General features: G+C 35.4%; 1 protein-coding gene across 50 annotated transcripts in view; it reads left to right on the forward strand.

Annotated features, from left to right (window-relative positions):
• Positions 1–16,638, forward strand: part of SOX5 (SRY-box transcription factor 5) — a 1,169,920-nt gene that overhangs the window by 901,513 nt on the left and 251,769 nt on the right. For all 50 annotated transcript variants that reach the window (XM_086401754.1, XM_086401750.1, XM_086401772.1 and 47 more), the window contains one exon: positions 10,818–10,904. In XM_086401754.1, the coding sequence (XP_086257880.1) occupies positions 10,818–10,904 (87 nt within the window). The remainder of the gene's footprint in view (positions 1–10,817; positions 10,905–16,638) is intronic.

A 16,638-nucleotide genomic window follows, 5' to 3' on the forward strand; every position in this document is an offset into this window, starting at 1 on the left:
GGAGAGCAACTCAGTGACTCTGTGGCATTCTGAGTCCAGGGTTTAGCATCTGATCACTATTGGTCTATACATCTAAACAGTGCGTGGTATATTATAAGAGATTGTGAGTTTCTTGAAGTTCAGAGGCCATGTCTTAGTATCACAGTGTAACAATTGTGGCTTAATAATAACTGTTAGATAAGAGGCCTCCTGCTCGAGTGTGTGTGTGTGCGTGTGTGCGCGCATGTGCATGTCTTCATGTATGTGTGAATTGTGCAAATAATGAAAATGTAAAAGTATCCATATATTTTAAAAAATAGTCTAATAACTCAGTATATCATGCCACTAAAAGCAAAGACAATAGTTTTGTGCATTCATTAATTCCAGAAATTAAAAGAATATACAAACACACTGTACTTGACTAACTTTATACCCACTGCTTTTAACATTGAGAATGGCTACATTTCTGGTAATGTAAGAAAAATGAAAGCCAAACTATGCCTTTTGCTATTTTTCCAGACTTTTTAAAAATTTTTGTCTTCTTTTACTTGTTTCTTCTTAAATGAAAATGTTTTTTTTTAATACTTTTTTTTTTTTTTTTTTGCTATTCTGCATTTTGTTGGTTCACAGCAAGTCATACCTAACACACAACTTTAAGTTTCATTGCTGATTAGATTGTATCTAAGCTTGTGGAACATTAAATGTCATTTTGCAAATAAAACTATTGTATTTTCTCATCTAAAATTACTCTAAAAATGACACGATCCAAAATCCATGAAAGGTTATGAGAGACCAAATATAACAAGTTGTTGAGCCAGATGGACGACTTTGGTTGCGAAGGCTATGTGCAAATTTAGATATATAATTTTAAGCAAATCAGAGGATTTTCTTCCTTAATTTTAAAATCTGATGCTATGTATTAGAACATAAAAATATAATTTGAATTATAAGTAGCTTTTCGGCTCAACTGTTCAACTACCTGTGTATCACAGTCTCTGATTTATCATATGAATCGTGTCAGTTTTTATTGTTCATATCTTTTCAGGCATCTGGCAAGCTGAGACTGCGATTTGTTTTCACATATGTTGTGATAGAGAAGATTCAGGATGTGTAGTGGTTTAGCATCAGGCTCTATGTGCTTTAATTCTCACTTCCAGTGGTAAAACATTCTGTCATATTTTTAAAGTATTGGAATTCTTACTCTAATGTATGTTAAGTGAATTTCTATTTCTGTGCTTTTCGGATCTCCTTTATCATCTCTACCACTCACCTTCCCATTTATAAACAACAGTGACAAAATTCTTCAAATATGATCATTAATTTTTGTCTTCAACATGGTCTAGATATCTAATTGAATGGATGGTTATCTGAACACACTCTAAGAGTAGGGTAATTGCTTCATTTATAATTCAAACACATATTTAGGTAATTCTGAAAATATACCAGTAGGCATTTAGAATTTGCTTAGAACTATGCTTCTTTACTAAACTGTGATATGGTTAAGCAATCAAACGTTTCCTGTTTGTTTATAAATTTGTCTCCTGAAGTTAAGACTTTAAGTATGCCGCATTCTTATATACCGTTTACTATAATTGAGTTCTTATGGCTTGTCTGTCTTCTATTTTTCTTCTTCTATCATATATATATATATATAGAGAGAGAGAGAGAAAGAGTTGAAATGGTACTATTTCAAATAAAATAGATGGAAAAAACAGGTACATTACAGTTGGTCTCTGAGAAAGTTGGTTATTGCTGTATGAAATAGTCTTGAAAATCTTTTATGAGGAATATTTTAACTGTTATAATTGACTGTTAATTGATGCCATCATGACCACCTTCCTCCCAATTTTCTCTCGTTACCTTTGCTCTCCTGTTCTATCCCTCCTGCCTTAGTAACCCTGCTACTTCCTCCTACCTTCCACTCTTACCCCCTCTAATTGTGCCTAATGGTTAGAACTTAATTCACATTTCACCACCCACACTCTGCTGATATTATAAATTATTTGGATACAGATGGACAATATTCATTAGATGTGCACTTTACCCAAAGAGCCTGACACAGGAGTGCTGCACACTCCCATTTTTATTAAAAGTAAAAATGCTTTTCCTGTCTTGGAGGTTGGGGTGAATTGGCTATGCTGGAGAACAGGGCTACAGTGCTAATAAATAAAAATAATAACTATTACTGCTGGCTGAGTGACCCTGGGAGAAGAGAACTACAAAGCTATTTGTTGTTCCCTTTCACTTGTCAACAGCACTGGCTTAAAAGCTTGAGCCATTGTTGAGGACCTAATGGAACCTTTGGAAAGTTAGAAAGACAATGGTCAAAAAATATTTTTGTATTTCTGTGCTTTCGGGGGATAAGTTGTACATTAACCTAATGGAAGTGACAACTATTTTTGTCCTTCTTACTACTTTGTCCCTCTTTCTAGTATATCTCTTTCTTTGTCATCTTTTTTTGACATGAACCAACTGAGAAATTCATTGGAATGGCAGATAAATCAATGAAACTAATAGTAATGATCAAATTCATAAAATACATAGAACTATTGAAAAAATAAATAAAACTATAACTGTTTGATGTAGCGTTTGATCTCTGGATAGTTTTAATGATGGGTAAATTGATGCATGTGTATATGTATTTCATTTGGTTATTGATGTATTTCTCTTGAGATGTTGTATGCTAAGTTGTAGTTGTAATGTTAGTCAGCCTTTTTAAGTGTTACTGTGAACCCAGCATTGTCTTCCATGCTTTACATAAGTTATTTAATTCTTTTGACAATAGTATAAGAATAGTTATTATCCCCTTTTATAGGTGAGTAAATTGAAGCACGAAATGCTTAAATTACTTGCCAAATATCACAAAATTAGTCATAGTAAGTGATGGAGTCATGTCATATGACTTTTTTTTTCTTTTTTTACATTTTGTAACAAAACATAAGAGAGATTTTGTACATAAGGAAAAACTCTTTGAGGTTCCTTTTTGAAATGCTGCCCACAAAGTACTTATGTTATTTTTTGCTGGGGTCTAATATTTAAAACAAGAAAAAAGCAGAATGTTTTAGTCTACGCAAAGAAATGCGCTTACTTTCCAAGTGACGGAATGGATAAAACTAGGAGAGTTTCGTAAGACTGTCTCTTAAAGGATATTTTGTGTAGGAAATATAGAGTCATCTTTTGAAGAAGAAAACCAAGTTTATTGATGTATAGTAATTATATCTTATTGATTATGGTGTATTTAATCATGTGATTAAAAATGTTTTTCTAAAATGTGGTATAAAGTTATGCATAATTGAACAAGTGTTTTAATACTTTTAGCCTGTACACTGAGGAAAGTTAGGCCTGTGGGTAATGATTTAGATATTTCAATATTCAGAAAAGCTGATTGTACATTAAAATTTCAAAACTTGAGTCAGCAGGCCAAAGATTTTTTTTTTTCTCCTAACCAAGCTCTTATTAAATTTCAAGTGGAAACAAAGAAATATTTTGGCACTACTACGAGTAAAGTATTTCTAGAGCTTAATTCACTTCAGGACGATTACATATAAAAGGAGGCTTATTGAAATCCTAGTGCTTTGGAATTTCAGATGTGTTTCTATTGTGTGTTGTGGTGTGTTATTTTTTTTAACATTTCCTAGAAGAACTTGACATTTCCAGTAGCAGACTAGCTGTAGCACTTGGCTAATGGGACTGTTACAAGCCCTTCTGGTCTTCAGTGCACAGATACTTTCCAGATAATGTAGAAGTTTTTATATTACTTCCATTACATTGTTTAATATTTGGCCCCAGATGTTATCTAGACATGCAGCTATTATCAGCATAAATTGAACTCGTTCTGGTATGTGATATCCAGATTCAGCACAATCTTCCCCTCAAAAATAATCTTATCAGTAACTGAATAGCTAAATAGCAAGATACTAAATTATACATAGCTTTTTAAAGAAAAATATAGTTAGCCAAATATACTAATTGATATTTTCTTTAGTTTAATGGAGGCCATCAAGTGAAAACTTCTGAGGGGAGAGTACTGAATTAACAGTACCTGAGAAACCCATATCAGGTCAGGAAGCAGCAGTTAGAATTGGACATGGAACAACAGACTGGTTCCAAGTAGGAAAACGAGTACATCAAGGCTGTATATTGTCACCCTACTAATTTAACTTATATGCAGAGTACATCATGAGAAACGCTGGGCTGGAAGAAGCACAAGCTGGAATCAAGATTGCTGGGAGAAATAGCAATAACCTCAGATATGCAGATGACATCACCCTTATGGCAGAAAGTGAAGAGGAACTAAAAAGCCTCCTGATGAAGGTGAAAGAGGAGTGTGAAAAAGTTGGCTTAAAGCTCAGCATTCAGAAAACTAAGATCATGACATCTGGTCCCATCACTTCATGGGAAACAGTGGAAACAGTGTCAGACTTTATTTTGGGGGGCTCCAAAATCACGGCAGATGGTGACTGCAGCCATGAACTTAAAAGACACTTACTCCTTGGAAGAAAAGTTATGACCAATCTAGATAGCATATTAAAAAGCAGAGACATTACTTTGCCAACAAAGGTCTGTCTAATCAAGCCTATGGTTTTTCCAGTGGTCATGTATGGATGTGACAGTTGGACTGTAAAGAAAGCCGAGCACTGAAGAATTGATGCTTTTGAACTGTGGTGTTGGAGAAGACTTTTGAGAGTCCCTTGGACTGCAAGGAGATCCAACCAGTCCATCCTGAAGGAGATCAGTCCTGGATGTTCACTGGAAGGACTGATGTTGAAGCTGAAACTCCAATAGTTTGGCCACCTGATGCGAAAAGCTGAGTCATTTGAAAAGATCCTGATGCTGGGAAAGTTTGAGGCCAGGAGGAGAAGGGGACAGCAGAGGATGAGATGGTTGGATGAGTTTGAGTAGACTCGGGGAGTTGGTGATGGTCAGGGAGGCCTGGCGTGCTGTGATTCATGGGATCGCAAGAGTCCGACACGACGGAGTCAGTGAACTGACTAACTGAATACTAACAGAGGTTCACCACCCAGACCACCTATCATCTAATTATTGTCTAAAACTAGATGAGGTGAATAAAACCGGACTAATATTTCATTGTGAAAAGTTTCACTCTTTATTAAAAAGCATGTTGTGATGTTTGGTATATGGAAAAGCACACCAAACTACGAGTTGGACTTCAAGTTCTGCCTTAATTATTAATTAGATTTATGATCTTAGGCAATATTTAACCTTCATTTATATTTTCAGTCTGTAAAATGAAATGCTTGGCCTAGACTAGTTATTACCCAACTTGAGCAAAACGGTCATCTCCCAATACTAGTTTCCTTGGTCAAATATTTAAATAATACTGCATAATCCATGGGCTTCCCTGGTGGCTCCTGCCAATGCAGGAGACATGGGTTCAAACCCTGGGTCAGGAAGATCCCGTGGAAAAGGGAATAGCAACCCACTCCATTGTTCTTACCTGGGAAATCCCATGGACAGAGGAGCCTGACAGGCTATATGGGGTCACAAAGAGTTGGACATGACGTAGGGACTAAACACAACAGCAAATGTAACCCATAACTCACTTAAAGATCCACAGTCTGTTAGCACATAAAATGATCTACATCTTATAGAAAAGAAATGTAAATTTGCTTAATATTAATTAGATTTACATGACAATGGAATGCTTATTTGTTTTAGTTTCACTTGTAGCCAAGAAATTTATGTTCCATTTATGTCCAATATATATTTTAGTAAATTACTTTTGTGGAATGTTTATCTAAATGTTATCTAAAGATCCTTCCAGGTTTAAAATGCTGAATCCATGACATGAAAATCTACATATGCTTTTACTTCTTGACTTTGAAGGAGATATTAGTATATTTTTGACTTTCAGCCCTATTGTTGTTCCTTCCAAAAGATAGCTTTCATCCCTAAATGTTCACCTATCACATGTCAGAAATAACACAGCTTAGTTGAAGCCATAAAATGAAAGTATAAACAGTGGTAAATTTGGTATGACCTAACTCCTGGGACTTTTTGAAAAATCACATATTAGCCATACATATTTTTTGCTTGTTTGATTTTTCAATGAGCTCTGCCACTGCAGCTCAAGGGAGATTAAGGGAAAAAAACCTACATAAACACAAAGCAAAAACCTGAGCTTGTGTGTAAAGCTACTGCACTGGAGCGAATGTGGTTTAATTCTTGGCACTGGGAGCTTGTTGGAGAATTACAATATGTTGGCATGAGTCTCTGGGTCTCATTGTTCCAGATGAGGGAGTCAGTCTTAAGAGTGTTTGGCACTGAAGGGAAAAAGGAGTGAGAGTTATAGGGAATGAACAGGCCTAAAGAGGCAGGATGCTGTTGTAACAATGGCTGGCATGGTTAGGGGGGCCATTCACTGCTGGGGATTGCCATAGGCATTGATGTGAAGAAGCATATGTGAGCAAAAGAGGCAAGGGTGAGAAGGGAAAGGCAAGCAAACTTACCAAATCATAACATTCTGTCCTGATGGTAGAAAAAGACAAAAGTAACCCAGTTATAGTCATCTTACTAATAATAGGTTGACTGATAAGGAGAGCTTTCAGTTCTCTCTAATTTATCTTTTAGCTTCTTTTTTAATATATATTTTAATTTTTCTTTAAAATATATATACATCTTTATGCTTCACCTAAAAAAGGGGGATTCTTAAATTAAGAGGCCATGGTTTTGTATTCCATCTGTTCTACTTTCTGGCTAGGTGATGCCGGGTCTTGGTTTTCTTTCTGAGCCTTGGTTTTCTCATCTGCAAAATGGATATAATAATAATATACACCATTGACAAATTATTGTATCTGACAGCATTCTATAAGCTGAAATGCCATGCAAATAATAATAACTAATATTATCCATCATGCTTATTGTAATAAAGAACACCTAGCTTTAATGTTGACGGTAATCATGATACTCTGATGCCTGGGAGAAGTACATCTCAGGAGACTCTTTAAAGCATTTAAAATAAAACTATGATACATCTTAAGATGAAAGCAATGGCTAGTACAGAATTTAAACATTTGGAAATAACTATATGTCCAGAAACATGCCATACTCAATTGTATAAAATACAATCCTAAGTATGTATATTTTTTCAAAATCGCATTTTAGAAAATGTTTAGAAAATTGAATATTTAATAGATAACTACTCTCTCTTTGACTCCATAAGCACTGAAGCAGCCGTTACATAGCTGTGTCAGATTTTACTTTAATCATATTCACATATTAATGAATAGGTATATTATAAATATTGAGATTTTGCCATTTGGTCTTTCGCAGTTCTGATCATTTGTATTCTATGGGATCTTTACTCTTTTCAGAGAAATTCAGTCACTGGTACATGTCCATTTATTGTGATCATTATTGTGAGATCATTTCTTAACATTTCTTCATGAACTACTAGTGGAAATAAATTGGAACAGTAGCAGTTGTAGAATACCAAACATGGATTTGCTTAAAGCTGTTTGTTTTAGATTAATTCAAATAGAGGGGTGAAATGGGTGAAAAGATATGCTTTAGTTCCTCCCCGAGCTAGACAGTGTCAGAGTCCTGGTGAGAACCCAGATTGCTTCACATATAGCCCAATAGTCCTTCCACTATGTGAATACATTTTCATTTCAAAGCATATATCTGCTATATGGTCATAAGTGAAAGTGAAAGTTAAATCATCATGCTGCTGCTGCTGCTAAGTCGCTTCAGTCGTGTCCGACTCTGTGTGACCCCATAGACGGCCTCCTACCAGGCTCCTCTGTCCCTGGGATTCTCCAGGCAAGAACATCATCTTAGGTTCTCTTTAAATTATCTAGAACTCCAAAGTTCAAAGTCATATAGTGGCACTACATCCTGAACATAATGAAAGCTCTAAGGAATCTTGGCATTTTATCTCTTCGTGCTGCCCATAGGAACATATTACCCTGGGATATTCAATTTATCCTTTCAAATGTTTACTTCATCCATCCACTGAAGTTAATAACAAGAGTTTGTCTATCCATGACTGTTTTGCAGGTAAAATGCAGTGATGTGTATGTATTGGAAGGAGCAAAGGCTTTGGGGTCCAATAAGTTGAAATTAGCTCCATATTGATCAAGTCACGATCTTTCTCAAAGCATTTGTTTCTCAGTGGTGAAACAGATGTACCAATATATAATTCAGGAGATTATTACGAGAAGCTTGAGATACCTATTGTAAAGGACATGATGCACTATTTAGCACTTAACCTCAAAATAGTAGCTATCATTATCATTTCATTGACAACAAGAGACTTAGGAATCTGTAGAGAAAACAAAACAAAACCAAACCTTAGGCCAAGACTCAGCTCTGCCCACTACATATTAGTCCTTTGGTTTTTTTTTTTTTTTTTAAAGAACTGGAAGATAGATATAATAACGTAATCTGAATCTTCAGGTGTTTGCTTTGATTAAATGAAGACAATGCTAGTAAAAGCATCTAGCATAGTTCCTGCACACAGGATGGTCAATACATGTTTATTGAATCTGCGTTTTAAAAAATATACCTCATCCAAATTCCAAGTATTATTGTCTTTATTCATCTGAAGGCACAACAACCCTGAGTTAGATATATTTCTGATCTTACATCTTTCGAATTACTTGGTCTTAAAGAAGTTATTCATTTTTCTCTAGTGTATGTTAAAAGTCAGGTACTTGGGAAAAAAAGTGGCTTTGTATGCAAGCCTTCTATCTTCATGCAAGTTAATAAAGAGGCCAGGAATGTTCTGCAGGTTTCAGAAATCTGGCGGCTGTTTCTTTAACTCTGCAACTTAGACAGAAGACTTCTGTTTCTTTATGAGCACACTACAGTGAATATTTTGTCTAGCTGCAGGGGAAAAGCTTTGTCATGGACTTTGCAGACAATAGCCTTAAAAGTAAAATGGTCTGCTTTTGGTGCTGGAGGTTCAGGGGCCTATTGTTAGTACACAATGAATTTCTATTGCTGCATTCCTGCTTTGCAAAGGTTTGTTAGCTTTTAGTGACTGACAGTACTCTATTGCAAAGACCATATTGGCTGTGCCCTGTTTACATGCTACTCAAGAATTTTTGTAGGGTGCTGGTAAAAAGAAAACAGTGGTGTTTGTTTGACCTACTCTGATAAGGTTTTAAAAATGATTTCACTCACAAAGTGTTTACTGGGAATGTAGAAACATTGAAAATCCCTGTAGAAGTGTTTTAAAGTTACTTTTAAAGCCTTAGTGAACAGAAATATTGATTACAGTAAGAAGAGATTTAATGCATTTTATTACTCAGAATTACCATTATCATCTTCAAAACAACATGGTCAACAAATAGGGATATTTTAAGAAAAAGTAGAATCTTTAGCATCCTTTTCCATTAAGTGCAGCAAAAGAAGAGGTATATTTTGTTAAAAAGGGAAAAATACAGTTCACACATTCCACGGAAATGTGCATACAGTAGTTGTGTGTGTGTGCACACACTATATATACAAGCCTTTTGAAGAAGTACTTATTCAGATATTTCAGCAGTTTATTTCCCCCAAGTTTTTGGCATGTGAAAAAGAAGGATTCATGTCACAGTTTTTCCAAGGAAAATTACACCTCACTTCATTGAAAACTCTACACAGGCTTCTTGACTCTGATAGCTGTTGTCTTTAAGATGAGGGCCTGAGAATAGTAGAAAGCATTAACCAAGGAGACGCTTTAAAAATGCATTTTATTGTGGGGAAAATTAACCCGTTTCTAATAATCTTATGGTCTCTAGGCCAGACGGTCCCTTTGATAAGTTAACGTGTACTCCCTTTATGCTCTTAGTAGGGGGTAAACAAATGTCTGAACAAACACAAATACACATAAACACCAATGTGGAGAATGGCAGTGTGTGTCTTCGATCTAGATAATAAGTGTGGGTATTGTTATTTAGATGGAGCATACTGGGACACTTATCTTTTAGTACACACCATTTTCTAACTGAATGCAGTGCTAATCGCGGGATTGAAAGCCATTGTAATTGTGTACCCATCTAAATGCTGACAAGAATATACAATTACATTATTTGGAACTGAGTTTAATGTTTGGGTGTTTTATTAGCATTTATGTTTACTTATACATTAAAATTCAACACAAAAGGAGATCAAAACCATGTAACATAAAGAAACAAGGATCAAACTACAGCATAACTCTGCTCTCTAAAACCTCCGTGTCCTGTCTTAACACAGGGCATTTTAAAAGAGTATGACACAAATCTGAAATAAGCAAGTAAGTTTCCATTACGGGCATTACTCCCATCTCTAGATTTTGCAGTGTTTGTAAAGCTTCTTTTATACCAACTTATTTTTATATGTTCGCGATACTGGCAAATCTTTCCACAGTGTGCTTACCACCACACGATGTTAAACACATATTATAAAGTGGTTGTAATTGTAAACACACAGAGGGATATAATTACATGTAGCAGATTTAAGAGCTAATTCTTTGCCTTTTTTTTTACTCTGCATTTTATCAACATAATTATTTTTTGACTGCAGACTAACACCCTGAAATTGACAAGCATCCATTATAGCAGGAATTTGTTCACTAAATTGAAAAACAATGAATTGCAGGTTTATATGTACCCATTGTCATAAAGAATTAGTTAGGCTTTGTTCCACAAGAGGAAAAAGCTAATGATTTTGAAACAGCAGGTGACAAAACACATTCTTTTTTTTCCTCCCCTGTTATCAGTGTGTTGATGAAGTCATTATGAACTGGGGGCGGGGTAAGGGTGGCCTTATTTTTAGCAGATAGACTTTTAATGAACTACATTAGAAAGATAGTCATGTTGATTTGCCTACCTTTCTTTTTTTCCTTTACTCAGAAACCCCCAGTATTGAAAAGCTACTCTCAAAAGACTGGAAAGACAAGCTTCTTGCAATGGGATCAGGGAACTTTGGTGAAATAAAAGGTAATATATTTGCAATGATTTTGATCCAAAATGTACCAAAATGAGTCTGATATTTAGAAATATGAATGGTGGTAAACTACTTTTGCCCCCATGCGTTCTGTTTTTACTGTTTCTTCTCTCTCATTTGAAAGAGAATATACCAGAGTTCTTATTTTCTCTCTGTCCCTTATAATAGTATGTTGTCTTAACAGAATGACCTATATTTTTAACAGTCTTTGGTTTTCGTCATTTTTAAAAATTTTAAATGATTTACTTTATAAGTACAAACGTATCTACAGCAGGGTTAAAACTGTATATTACAAGATAATAATTTTCCACAGTCTACATATTAAAATTATGAATGTACATAATCTACATTTAAAACCAGGAATGATACAGGAAGATTTAATTCTTCATATGAAAATAAATGGAATTTAGAAAGATGGTAACAATAACCCTGTATAGGAGACAGCAAAAGAGACACTGATGTATAGAACAGTCTTATGGACTCTATGGGAGAGGGAGAGGGTGGGAACATTTGAGAGAATGACACTGAAACATGCATAATATCATGTATGAAAGGAGTCGCCAGTCCAGGTTCGATGCACGATACTGGATGCTTGGGGCTGGTGCACTGGGACGACCCAGAGGGATGGTATGGGGAGGGAGGAGGGAGGAGGGTTCAGGATGGGGAACACATGTATACCTATGGCGGATTCATTTCAATATTTGGCAAAACCAATACAATGTTGTAAAGTTTAAAAATAAAATAAAAAAGAAAATAAAGTCAAATGGTCATTTCAATTAATTTAAAAGTGTGTTTTCTACTAACATAGTAGGCAACCCATGGTTTTCTAGTGTTGCCAATAGGACACTTTTGATTCTAAGTTCTAAAGGATTAAATTTAAGAAAAAATATACTTACCAATATCAATAGATTTTGTTATGTATTACTTTGTATATTTTTGATAGAAACTGAATATATATTTAAAATATCACCAGATTTGTATTAATACACATGTAGAAATATGTGTATAAATAACTTTTTTGCATATGTCTGTTCATGCACGTGTTCTCCCAGTGAGAGGCAGTCGTCTCTCAACATTCTGCTACATCAGAGCATCTTAGAGAAAGACAAATCATAAATCAGTCTGTTCAAAAGTTTGACTTAGGTGATATCAGCCGTCTCGGATTGGAAAGCTTCCAGAAAGTGTTTGAGTATTTCACTGTTTATCCAACTATTTGGAGTTTGGCTATGGTTAGTTGTGAATGGGCGGTAAGAGAATAAATTCCTGCTAATCCACAAATTAAGTATCCATAATCTATAATGAAATGAGATTCAAGCAAATAGTAGTTAATATCCCTTACAGAGCTTGAAGACAGAGGTTAAAGAGAACAGTGAAGTTTCTTCTTTTTCTGAAGCAGCAGGTCCTTTATTTTGTGGGATTTTAACCCATTTGCACCTGCGATAGAGGACATATCCTCCAAGGTTCTTTATTCTGCTTTGACCTGGGTAGTAACTAAGAGCTGAGCCAAGAAGGCCGCCTGTTCCCAGCCTTGTGATCTCATTCCATCGGAGGACAAGCATGTTTCCCTACCTCGTTTTCCTCACAAGTCTAACTTGAAAGCAGCCAGCAGCAGTGATGATAAGCTTAGAGGAAAGAAGCTCAGCTGTCCTTTCAGGCTTGCCTGTGGGGTTAGTTCAGGAAGCTGCAGTACAGTCACAAAAGAAGTTTCTGTCTTTAATTTTGAGTTTTTTAAGCTGCACATTCAGAGCACAAGTTTGGTTATTGTCCTCTGTTTCTGTTCAAAAAGCTGTTTTCTGATGCATTTTAAAAGCACCTGTAGATCTTTCTTCTGCTGGGGGGCATGGTTGTTAGCTGCTTAGATCAGGTTTGGCAGAAAACTGGAGGGGAAAGGGGGAAGCACTATGTTACTTTTCCTACTGACTGCCCATGACAGTTGCAATTACTGTCCATTGTTCATAGCTGGCGCAGAAGTGGAGAGGGTACAATAGTATGTTGCCCTCTGGGGGTAAGGGAATTTGACTTAATGGTTCTTAGAGGGTCAGACACTATGATTACGTGCTGCCCAGGAATGTGGTTTTCATGCCACCTGAGAAGAAGTTAGTCGAGAACAATGGCCTAGCTGTTTGGCAGCTATTTTTTATGAGGCAAATAAAGGTGTAAGTCTCATGTATGTGTAGACTGTTTTCTGTCAGGGTAGGGAAGGATAGGCATGACCTTTTTATAATCTGAAAATATGAACTTACTCCATTATTAGATAATTTATTAGGGATAATTTAGAGTAATGTAGTTGAGTAGAACCTTTGCTTATATTACAAAATTTACAGCCTTTACAGTATTTACTGGGTCTTCTCGTGAATTGAAACCTCTCCTCCACTTACACTGGTCAGTTTTCGCTTAACTTTTTAAAATCAATTCCAGGAAGCATGTGAGTAAGTGAATGAATGTGCCTGTACATATATGTGCGTCCATGCTTGAGCATGTAAGACCATACGTAGCCAAGTGAGGGCAGAGCACAGTTCCTAAGTGCTGCCTTTAGGTTGCTGTGAGTGAATTGCTTTCAGGGCATTTGGACAAAGACTAAACTTACAGCTTGTGTGTGTGTGTTTTAGTCGCTAAGTCATGTCCGACTCTTGCAATCCCATGGACTGTGCCTGCCAGGCTCCTCTGTCCATGGGATTCTCCAGGCAAGAATACTGGAGTGGGTTGTTGTTTCCTTCTCCAAACTTACAGCTTGGTAAAGTTCAAAGAAGCATTTCTTACTATTACTTAGTTAAAAAAGAAAAAATCATAAACTTTTAAAATAGAAGAAATAAATAGTATCTGGTTTGGATAGCTTAGCTATCAATAAAGAGTTATCATACCCACTTAAATTCAATCTCATTTCTCAAGAAACAATGTGAGTTAGGAAAGGTCACCAACTTCTAAAAGCGTAAAATTATTTTTCATGTTATATTATCTTGCCTGTTAGAATTTAGACCATTTTATCATCTGGTACTTTGGAAATGTAATTAGGCTTTAAAGTTACATTAGAAAACAATCCTCTGAAAAACATACAAAAAGGACAGTGGATTCCATTTTCCAGGACAAAAGAGTTTGACTAAAAAGCTCTACTGATAGCAGTCAATATATGTTATAAACATATTGCCTGCCTAAAGAAATTATTTTTTCTTCTCTAATCAGTCATATAGTGTAACGAGCCAGTTTGCAGAGGTTTTGGCCTTATCTATAACAGAAGCACTGAAGTAATGGTTGTCTGAAAGGTGAAGAAATATATTTTATAGCCTCATAGTTACTGAGAAGGGGAAAAAACAGTGCCTGCACTCCAGTTGGCAGCCAGGAGCGTCACACATTGTTTCAGCTAGCATGAAATTCCATTACACTGAAGGTCATTGCTTTGGCACTTCACCTGAGGACAGTATCTGGGGATCCATGGCAGCTTTGGCTAATCTAAACAGATCATTTGTTTTGCAACAAAGTCATTGCAAAAGGTGTGTTTTACTGAGTTCAATTTATTTGTAGAATTATAACAAAAATATCTGCATGCAAAAATTCTCTTAAATATTTCTGTTTTGGTCAGGTTCTAAAAGCAGGGCATTGTTTGAGAGGTGTTCTGGCTAGATCACTCAGAAAAGCCTAAATCAGTCTCTTTACCTGCCTTGTTTGAAGAATTCTTTACTCGCGTTCTTTACCATTGATATCCCTGTAGACGCTTCTCACCCTGCTCAGGATACATTAATTTAGGTCAACCAACTGTTGTATATGATACTCAGGAAAATGCCAGCTGCAGTTGGTATAATGAAAAATGGCTCTTTTGGAAAACTGTACTTTTTTTTTTTTTTTTTTTCTAAAAGATGGGACATAAAAGCAAATGCACCAAACAGCTCTAGAATGCCGATAATAAGTTCAAGGAAATTATTTAGCAATACTGTGGTCTATCAGAACTCATGAATTACAGACATGCTATGTAGTTTCAACATGTCAATTAAAGTAGACCCTCTCTTAGGTGACATAAAATTTTGAAAATTAAGAGGTATGTAGATTTAGTATATGACTTGTAAGAGACAATTCTCTTTAAATAGCATTAGAGAATTTGAAGATAAGCAGGCTTGAACCAGAATCAGGTCTTAGGTCATCTAGTAAAAGGTATCCTTGGGTTTTTGTGAATTTAAAACAAGGAAACTAAAAATCTCAGCATTTAGATACGTTAGGATTTGTACAACTTTGAAGTTGTTTTAAACCCACTCTTAAAAATCCAGTAACTATTTAAGAAACACACGTTTTGCTAATTACCTTGTGACTATTTCATTTGTGCATAAAATATATACATATATATATATATTTATATATGTCTTCACATTTTTTCAGAGGGGTTGGAAATGCTGATTATTTTCTGAGGGAACTGTTGGATCTAGAATTTGTTTAACATAAGAGACAGCCATAAGGAAGGTACATAACATATATTCATTTACTTCTAAATAAAGTAAATGTTTAATGTTTTTAATCTACTAAGCTTGTTTTATAGTTCCTTGTAGTTGCTTATGAGTAATGTTTTCCGTTTTTGTAAAAACTATTTCATAAGAACTGAAGAAAGACTACTGGTATACAGAATATAAATTTTTAAAATAAGTCTGGCAGTGTATATAAAAGCAGAAAGTGACTTTATGTTTTCTGCAAATCAATTACTTGCTCTGTCTTAGAAAGCCAGAGTCCTTATGCCAGTGTATAAGCACAGCAAGTGATAGAAAGAGAACAGTCAGCCACTGGCTCTCCTTGATCTGGAAAATGATAATCCAGTTCACCAGTTAAGAAGTTTTATACACTTTTTACAGAAGGGACTTAATAAAGCATGTTTTAAGTAGATACTGTTACATAGTTAATCTGGGTTTTATTATTGAAAATAAAATATGCTCTCCTCCACATTTTCTCATTTAAAAATACATTCATTCATTTAACAAGTATTCATTTGTGTGAAGGGTGTGAAGATTCTAAAATTAAAATAATTATAAAAACATTTATTTATTTATTTTTCTTGTAGATGGGAACTCCAAAGCTTATGCCTTCCAGATCACTGGATAACAGAATTATCCTAAAGCCTTTTCCTTTTTGAAGTGAACAATTCTCTACCTAGAGAAGCATGGTACAGTTAAAAAGACGCAGTGTCTTGTTGCCCAGATTCTTTCAAGGACTTGTGGGAATCAAGCTACTCTTAGTTTGTTTCCTCATCCGCTCATTTAAAAACAGTTGCATTGATTACATGCCCATTTATATACAGGCACTTTGTTAACATCTTCCTTACAGAATTATTGTAACAAAGTCATTTTATTCCCATTTTAGGTAGGAAGAAATTGAATCTCAAAGAAAGATTAATTATCCAAAACCATATATTTAGTTATGAGAGAGTCAAGAGCTCACTTTAATTCTACCTTCAAAGCCTGTGCTGTTTACACGATGCTTGGTAGTCAGTCTCCAGTAAGCTTGGAATGGGTGATACCTAAAATCCTGTAAAACTTGAAACATATTCAGACCCACGACAGCTAGATGAATAGTGTCTCTAAGATGCACCCATCATTAGCCTACTCACATGGTGAACTGTCCTTGTACATTACCTACCTTACTAGTAGCCCACAGTTTGGAACCCAGTACGTATTTCACGAATGAATGACCAAACAGTGCCATGTTTTGAGATAGTTATTATTGACTGTATTCCAGTCTCTACATGCAGCGAAT

This window comes from Bos grunniens, chromosome 5, assembly GCF_055505025.1.
Source record: "Bos grunniens cultivar Pamir isolate PY7600 chromosome 5, Bosgru_T2T1.0, whole genome shotgun sequence".
NCBI lineage: Eukaryota > Metazoa > Chordata > Mammalia > Artiodactyla > Bovidae > Bos > Bos grunniens.